This window comes from Petromyzon marinus, chromosome 28, assembly GCF_048934315.1.
Source record: "Petromyzon marinus isolate PM22_M1 ecotype Great Lakes invasive population chromosome 28, UKy_Petmar_22M1.pri1.0, whole genome shotgun sequence".
Taxonomy (NCBI): Eukaryota; Metazoa; Chordata; class Hyperoartia; order Petromyzontiformes; family Petromyzontidae; genus Petromyzon; species Petromyzon marinus.
In genome coordinates this window covers 3,897,816-3,906,496 of record NC_133694.1, presented here as the reverse complement: position 1 = coordinate 3,906,496, position 8,681 = coordinate 3,897,816, and the positions used below count along the sequence as shown (strand labels likewise).

The 8,681-nt window shown below is 52.7% G+C and overlaps 1 protein-coding gene across 2 annotated transcripts; it reads right to left on the bottom strand.

Moving 5' to 3' along the window:
• Positions 1-17: 17 nt before the first annotated feature.
• On the bottom strand, positions 18-8,590 carry PHB2 (prohibitin 2). Of its 2 annotated transcripts, none has more exons than XM_076070274.1 (10): positions 8,453-8,590; positions 6,158-6,296; positions 5,894-5,978; positions 5,233-5,312; positions 4,660-4,844; positions 4,054-4,183; positions 3,012-3,115; positions 2,568-2,645; positions 1,158-2,102; positions 18-754 (listed from the first exon to the last, which is right to left on the bottom strand). In XM_076070274.1, the coding sequence occupies exons 2-9, from the start codon at positions 6,282-6,284 to the stop codon at positions 1,815-1,817; spliced, it is 1,077 nt and encodes a 358-aa protein (XP_075926389.1). In that variant the 5' UTR covers positions 6,285-6,296; positions 8,453-8,590; the 3' UTR covers positions 18-754; positions 1,158-1,814. The 2 variants fall into 2 exon arrangements, with proteins under 2 accessions (XP_075926389.1, XP_075926390.1); XM_076070275.1 differs by having other exon boundaries at positions 6,158-6,298; positions 8,447-8,536.
• Positions 8,591-8,681: the final 91 nt, after the last annotated feature.

Here is an 8,681-nt window from a genome sequence, read left to right as displayed (position 1 = left end):
TCTTTGCACACAGGAAAGAATGTGTAAGCCATATTTTATTTGGAACTTGAACATTTCACAATTAGACTGACCACATGGGGCGGTTACCCATCACCTTAATCTCATAGGCCCCGTCCCTCAGAAGCAGGACATCAGTTTCCCTGCACTCGCATCAAGAGGTCCAACTTGCAGCATAGGCCACTTATTTCCACACTGGCAAAGTCATGATTGGATTAATCCAGACTTAAACTGTGAAGCGGACGAAGGCTTCGCTCTTGAGAGCGACACACCAAGAGATGATAGTCGCAGAGATAGATGAATGGGCAATCCAACAACACGGACATGTAAGTGCTCATGTGCCCAGGCGTTATGATGTCACAATGCCGTGTGAACATCACATGGCCTGCCAGCACCTGCCAAGATTATGCCAGGAAGTGCAGTTGGAATCATGACGGGATTCATGTCATCGCCGTCACAAATCCTGGTGGGGAAACAGGAACCCAAGTGCACGCACGCTTCGAAATAACACCCGACCCGAACCCGGAACTCATCCAATGTCCGAGAACCAAATTAAATGACAAATCTCACCCTCTCGTTCAAGTGCCAACGAGCGCGGCTCAAAACAGAGGCGGCTTTTTTTTTTTACGGCGACTGACAAAACCGCAGGCTGCGTTTCCCCCCTGCCTCCCCCAAGGTGTCCCTCTTCCTCCTCTGTGTCGGGTTGGGATGAGGAAGGTTTCACTCGACTCACTTCTTTTTCACCGACAGGAAGTTGCTGCAAACACACAACAAAGAGACATCAACAAGCCGTTCATACATCCCCCCCCCCTCCCCCCGTCCAGCCCCGCAGTCTTGACGGTTTTTCGCCAAGATTGAAAAGGCACATGACGGGAGGACAAAATCGGACAAAGAATGCACGAAACTATGCATACGTGGACTCTCATTGCTCACGATACAGGCACTCGCTTGCGTAAGAATCAATTATCTTGTTTTATAACCACTCGCAAATGGACTTGACGGTCTAAAGATTTATGCTAATGGCGCAAAACATCTGCGAGAGAAACGATTCAAAGGGAAGATAATCAATTGTCGAATTAAATTGTTTCCGTGTCGTAATTTCGTTGACTGGCTGGAGAGCGCGAGTTGGCAAGAGTTGTGGTTAACGGCACTCCACTTACCTTGCTCTATTCGTGTCCAGCGCGAAGGTCACCATGGAGGGAACAGAAAAGAAAAGAACAGTAGGAGTTAGCGGAATGTATGCTTTACACACGATTAAGCGGCGGTGGCGGCACACAATTGCCGACTCGTTTTGACCGACGTCAGGGGGATCTTTGATGTCCACTACAAAGCAGCGGGCGCGTCGTATTTTACGGTTAATACTGCAGCATTGACCAGGGCGGCCGCCGGCTTCGAACAGACCTCTGCAACAAACGGCAAACCCACGACCACTGGGCCACGACATTCGTAATGCAAGTGCGGTTTTGTAGGTTAGAGGCCGCGTGTTGATCACATCCTTTATAAACATGCCACCTAACCAGGAAGACCACATTTGAACCAAAATATGACATTTGGGTCCACTAGCCAATAAAGCTTTTTCCAGATCAAAGTGGTCTTAGTGCATTTGTCTTGGAAGGACAGCTCCGGATGGGTTTCGACTTCAATAGTCTCAATGGTCAGGGTATAGCCTTATTTGAGCAAATACCTCTTGGCCGCCTGGTGTTAAGAGGCAGGAGCCCCTCCACAAACACCGTGAACAGCTCATACAGCATCGCTATCATAATACTGGAAGAGAAGTCGCCATTGCTGCGACTGTGCAGTGCCGTCCAGGGACTCCCCTAGGTCGACTCGGCCTCAAAAGAGTACCTGGTGCGCTGTGTAAAATCATCGCCACTGGGGAGACAAAGGCAGCCAGTAGCGGTGTTGGCCACCGACCCCCTCGTGTACCTTGAGGGCACTTGCCCCAACAGTCTGCTAAAGGCTACAACGGGGGGATCTTTGTGTTTGTGTCCCAGGGACGGAGCGCGACTGCTCGCGAACGGCACGTACTTGTCGAAGCCCTCCTCCTGTAGGTTGAGGATGAGGCTCTCTGAGTTCAGGTAGATCCTGTTCTGGGAGGCGGCCACCTGCAAAAGGGGCACAAACGATGAGCGACACCGTCCCGTTAGCGGATTTCCATTCTGCCCGACTACACTTTCATAACACCAACATCTTCAAAGTCCCACATGACTCAAGTGCCCACCCTCCCAGCTTCTCTTTTTTCCTGGCGTTCATCCCAAGTGCCTCGTGTTTCGAACATACTTTTAAATCTAGACAACTCGTTTCTTTAGAACTGCTTTTTTGTGTTTAAGCTTGTCCTTTCCCACACCTCCGATTGCCACGGTTGGCTACGTACGGTACGATAAGTTCAAACATACATACATGACAACTCATCGAACAACAGTCCCCATGTACACCTTTCCTTTCATCTTCTGGGCTATCTCCCTTTGCCGGTGCACTCCGCTCTCAAACCTTCCTTCATTTCGCAAGCCGGCAATCGCTCCCCCACCCCGTGCCTGCGTGCGCCCCCTCCCAATCCCAAGTGTCGTTACCGTCTTGGCGATGTTCTGAGCGGCGCGGATGCGTCTCAGCTTGAGGTAGCCGGGGTTCTGGCTCAGCGACGCGCCGATGTGCACGCGGCTTGTTGAGGAAAACGCAGACGGCTGCCGTTGCCACGCAACTCGGTGTGTCACGCGCGCGTCCTCCAAACACCAGGGCTCATTCAGGGGGCGGAGGGCACCCCGGGCAGCTCATTTTCCTCAGACTCCACTATCTCCAACTCGGTCCATTTACCTCGACACCCATGGGAAGGGAGTTTTAGATGCACACACAATTTGCGCGATCCACCAACCCTCGCATTCAGTGCCGGTTTACGGGCGTGCGCTGCCGCCACCGCCCGGGCAAAATGCAACTGCAAGCCGAGTCAACAGGTTTCCGTCTTGAGCCCGGGAAGCGGTGTTATCGATGCAGCGCCGAGCCACAGAATCAAAGGATATCATTTTTGCCGACTCAGCCTCTCCCTCCGCCTGCACAATCTTCTGCCTCTGCTCCTGCTTGGCCTTCTCCACAAAGAACTGAGCCCTCTGAGCCTCCTGCTGGGCTGCACGCAGACAGAGCCAACAACAACACCGCAAAAACACGACAATGACACGGCATCATTTAATATTCACCTCGACAAGCCTCACCGAGCCGCTTCGAGACTCCCTCAAGAGCTCTGCGTTTTAAGGATGCTCGGCTCATCCCTTTCTCGAGTATTTCGGTAGAATTGGGAAAAACCCGAGTGCCTGGGAAAAAAAAAAGTGCAATGTGATGGGGCAGCGCCAACAAATCCGCGTGTCAAACTGCAACGTTGCATCCAGGAAAGGCCCGCCAAGGGCTCAAGACTTTCTCGGGAAGATACCTCATTGGAATGTTTGGCCAATTCCTTTTTTAACGAGCGTTTCGCATGCTTTACACCGCGCCTCATTTTGGTGTCATAACCTCCATACTTGCACTCGCTCAGCGGTACCTCTTCTCCAGGTCTCTCTCGACTCTTGTTTGTCTCTTTCATGTCACCTCTACGTCTCATCGCTTTCAACAAATCAGTACGTCTTTGTCTCGGCGGGGCACTCCTGGAGCCTTCTCGGCCCACCTCTTTTCCGCTGGCCAACCAGTTGATGAAACCCCGCTCTATGCCACTACCGTGCCAGGCCTCCGTGGCTACTCATGGTAAATGTGTGGCAGGTTTAACGATTTCCGGCGATGATCTCCCTACAACTGCCCCGAATTATCACGGCCTTTAATCGCAGCAGCAGCAGCAGCTGTTCCTTGTCATGCGAGCCCGAGACCCATGGCGAGAGACCAGGGTTGTCTGCGAAGGAAACGTTGCTCTGGCGCCGAGCGGCGTGGTACCGTCACGGCGAAAGGCTGCACCGCTTTGGCCTTTCGGCGCCGGCTAGACACGGCGGGCAAGCAGACAAATGTGGAATCGGAGCGGCACGTGGCCAGGAGGCCAAGGGGATCCACAGCAGGGCCTCGTGGGTTTGTGGAGCCACGTACCGACTTGCTTGGCCTCCACGGCGGCCGTGTACTCTCGGCTGAAGCTCAGCTCTGTGATGGCCACGTCGTCGAGGATGATGTTGAAGTCCTTGGCACGTTCCTTGAGGTCGCGGCGGATCAGCAGGGATACCTGGGGGGGGTCGCGTGGGAGCAAAGGCTCGGTCACTGTGGCCGTCGCGACCGTCACTACTGCTGCTACCGCCCTACCACAGTGTCCACCAGTCACAAGCATGACTGCCATCACCACCGCTATCACCATCATCACTAATACCGTCACCATCAACACGACCATCACGACTATTACCATCAAAGCCATCAATATCACTGTCGATGCCAACATTATAACCTCCAACACCACTACTATCAACATGACCACCACCAATATCACCCCATCCAACACCGTCACCCCAACCACCACCATAATCCCAACCACCACAATCGCCGTCGCCACCACTATCACCTCCGATCAGCACGGTTGGCTCCGTACGATGCAAGTTCAACATACATATACATTCACTATCAACCCAACAACGTCAGCTCCAGGGCCGCCACCACCCACTGCCACGCGCCACCACGAGACCCGGGCCCCGCTTCACACACACACACCTGCGCGCGCTGCGTGATGAGCTGGGAGGCGTTGAACTTGGCGACGACGCTCTTGAGCACCTCGTTGACGATGGAGGGCAGCACGCGCTCCTCGTAGTCCAGGCCCAGCTGCTGGAACATGCGTGGCAGCTTCAAGGCGTCGGGCCTCGACAGCACGCGCAGTGTGATGTTCACCATCTGCAGGTCTGTGTACCGCAGTGGGATATGGGGGGGTCAAGGTCAAGAGGTTGTTCACCACCACCAGCCACTTGTGGCAGGTGAAGCAATGGGCACTGGGGTTTGGCCTCCTTGGGTTTTTGGATGGAATCTGTAAGAGATGCGTTTTAACCTTTTGTTAATAAGGCTCCTTACCGATTACTATAATTTACCACTACCACATAGCCACCTATGATAATTATAATCTGGCATGCATCCAAGCATTATCCAGATTCAAACTTGCCTTCTATTCTGACATGATGGGGCACACTTCAGTCAATTCGTTCATAGGCTATCATTTATTTGGATTTTATAATAGCAAAACATAACTGCGTAAAACAACACTGGCTTGAGCCAGCACAGGATGCATGCTCCCACCTTTGCTCCCAGTGGGCGAGGAAATCTTCCTGGGCTTGGCTCGGATGTCGTAAATGATCGGGTAATGGAACCAGGGAATCCTGCAACAGGAAAAAAAATTACAAGCGAAACCACATTTGTAGAGAGTATCAAAGACACAGCAGCCATTACACAAGGAGGCAACACTCCGACTAAGTTTTTGTTCCCGGTCTTCCAATCGCCTCCCGTGCACCGTTTGCCATCAGATTACCAAAGAATGGCGCTCATTGCTGTAGCGATTCCCGTCGCTGGGCTCCCGTCTGGGCTAACAGCTGTCCCCTGTGCGCAGTCCAGCCGGACGGCCGCCCCCGTGGCCTCTCGGTAGGACGGCCGCCGTGGGCCGTAGGCGAGCTCTACGTCGCCGCTAGTGCGTCAGCCACCCCGGCTGCTGCTGTCGGTTCAGTTTTACGACCAAATCGCCAAGCTTTGCAAGAAACGGCCAAGATTCCGAACCGGCCCGGGAGCCCGGCACGCGGAGTCACAGCCTCGCATTCGCCTTTGCATCATCATTTGGCAAACGGTGGCGCGCACGCAAAACCAATAGTGTCTCAGGAGCTGTTGCTGCCGCTGGCATTGAGTAGTATGGGGCGGCGACGACCGAGTTGAGTGGGTCGCGAGGGTGAATGCGGAGTTAGATTTTCACCTGAAGTGCAGCCCCTCGGCCAGGATGGTATTCTCCTGAATGCCTCCCAGGCGGCTGAAGATGATGGCACGCTGTCCACCATCCACTATGTCCGGAGAGGGTGAGATGAGCAAAACAAAAATCAATCGTCACAAAACATGAATATTCCTCAGTCCTGTCATGCCACAATCCATATTACTCTGCCACAAACGGGCTTGCTTTCATCACTTCAGTCTCAGAAGCCGCAACGCGTCGCACAATCACACGAGCACAGCTGCCTCTCACCGGTGTACGTCGCCTCCTTAGCAGCATAGGCGAGGGCCCCTGCTCCGATCAGCAACTTCAGCCCCGTGCCCAGACCCCGAGGGGCGCCCCCCATCTTCCCAGCGATGTCCTTGAGCTGCTGAGCCATTGTGAGCGAGGTCTGCGGTACCGTAGCAGCAGTGATGACAACGAAACGAAGATGCCAACAATCGGGAGTCGGTAATAACCATGGGATAAGCTCCTACTTAATCAACCCTCCAGTCGATAAGTATATTATAGTTGCCCTATATATTGATATGCCGGTGGCACTATTGGTCAGAGCATTTTCACTCTGTTCTAAGGCGAATTTTAATTCTAGTCGACGTTTGAGAGCCCAATCAAGTTCGATAAAATGAGCACAACTTTGTTGAAGGTCAACAGTGGTCTAGCACTAATAACAAACTGGTCCTTGTCATGGGAATTCTGAATTCATATAGCAGGCTTTAAACAAAAAAAAGTGCGATATTCCATGTTATGTAGGGGGCGGGGAGCAATGCTCCATGAACCATCTGGGTTCAAATCCCTGGCCATGGCTAACATCAATCAGTGTCAGGGGCGCCACGGTGGCGAGATGTTAACTACCTTGCGTGGTATACAGGAGGTCGTGGGCTCGATCCCGACGCCTGTATATTTGCAGTTTGCGTGTCTCTCTCTCCCCGTGGTCGCGTGGATATTTATCCGAGTCCTCCGTTTTTTTTCTCTCCAAATTTAAAATAAACATCACGCGTTCGGAGTATTTGGCTGCTCACAAATGTCAACACGATGATGAGCCACTTCGTTCAATTACCATTTGTGATGGCCAGGTCGATCTGTAAGAGAGCTATAGAGCTCAAACAAAAAAAAAGTGTCTAGAGTGTTGTAGGTGTCGATCCTGGGCAGACCCTCTGGGCTAAACCCCCTCCACCCCCAAGTATGGTGAAACAACCTCCATCACACAATCCTCACACGGCGTGGGGGAGGGAGTCTTTTTCTCAACGGTTTTACTTAACTTGAAAGCTGTGTCGTGGTCAAATCTTGTAATCAAAAGTTAGTCTACTTCCTGTTGTCCAATCAATTCCCAATTTTGCACACGTACTCAGATCCGGTGACAATGCATGCCTGTATCAAAATCGGCATCAATTGATTCGCTACTTTAAAGCAATTTACATTTTGTATGGACGCCTTATTATTTATATATATTCGTGTAGGTCAAAAACGCCGCGGTCCCTAAACTGTGGAATCGGCTCGCACAAAACGCAGGCGCCGCGTGACTCAGGCGCGCCACTGACGTCCTTCTCGACCACGAGTTAAACGTAGTTAATAAAAACGTGTGAAGCTTTCGTGACTGCAGGAATCCCATCCTGTGTAATAAAACCGTTGTTTAAAAAAAACAATTTCAATTCGTTTACTTGGCTTGCGTTCTTCATCCGCTTGCAGATCGTTGCTTTTAAATTCAAAAGTCCCCGGGGGGGGGGGGTGAACCCACAGAGAACAGAGGTTGGTTGCTCTCGGTTTAAACCAAGCACACACACACACGATGTTGCGAGCCGAGTCGAACCCCTGACCGGAACTGAACTCACGACCGCGCGTGGTCCTTCGGAAAAAAACGACCCCCCTTCTGCCCTCGTCGATGATACGCGTTAATTGTGAACACGCGCGATTAATGTTCAAGTGAGCCACCACCGTCCGTCGTGAGTATGGCTTCACAAAGGAAGCTGGAGGTCCGAGCAATGGCGATGTTTTCAATTTGGACTTACGCAACACCCTTGCAACGCAGTCCCTTAATTGTTCCGATTACCAATGATACAATACATAGCTTACACTACGCGCACACATATACACAATCGCCATCGACAAGAGCCATTATCAATCGACTGCAGGACGAAGGCCTTGCCCCCACTCCGTGTGTGTGGGTCGTAGGGGTTATTCGATCGTGCGTGGTCTAGTGCGGGCTGGTGGGAGACGCAAAAGAACGCGTAAAGCTTTCGCGCCTGATAATCGCGACGTCGGAAAACACCGCTGGGACTAACGGATCGTACATCTTTAAACGCCCGCATCCAATGTATAGCAGTACTCGCGCACATTAAAACACGCAAAGGCAATTCTCAGCACCCTGAACGCGACAGCGGGAGGGCGCAGCGAGGCCTACTCAAGTCTAGGCTGCAACACCCAACATCCCAACACAGCCGCCGCCACACACACCGGACACCCGACAAAGCCGACGCGAACTCCCGCGGCGTCGCCGAGTGAAAGGCGAAGGCCGAGGGGGTAGACGGAGCCACACGCGCATCTTGGTACCTGCGGCGTCTCTGGAGAGGAGGCGGCAGCGGCAGCAGTGGCAAGAGCCGCACGCAGCACCACGTGTCGCTGGGATGACCTTAGAGCACGTGGGGGGGAGGGGAGGGGGGAGAAAGGGGGTGTGGCTTGCGCCTCCCATTTGTCCATTTCGAGTCACGTGGTGGACAATTCTCGGAACCGCCATTGGTTGTTTTTTTTTCAAAGGAGGAGGGGAGGTGGTAGGGGGAGC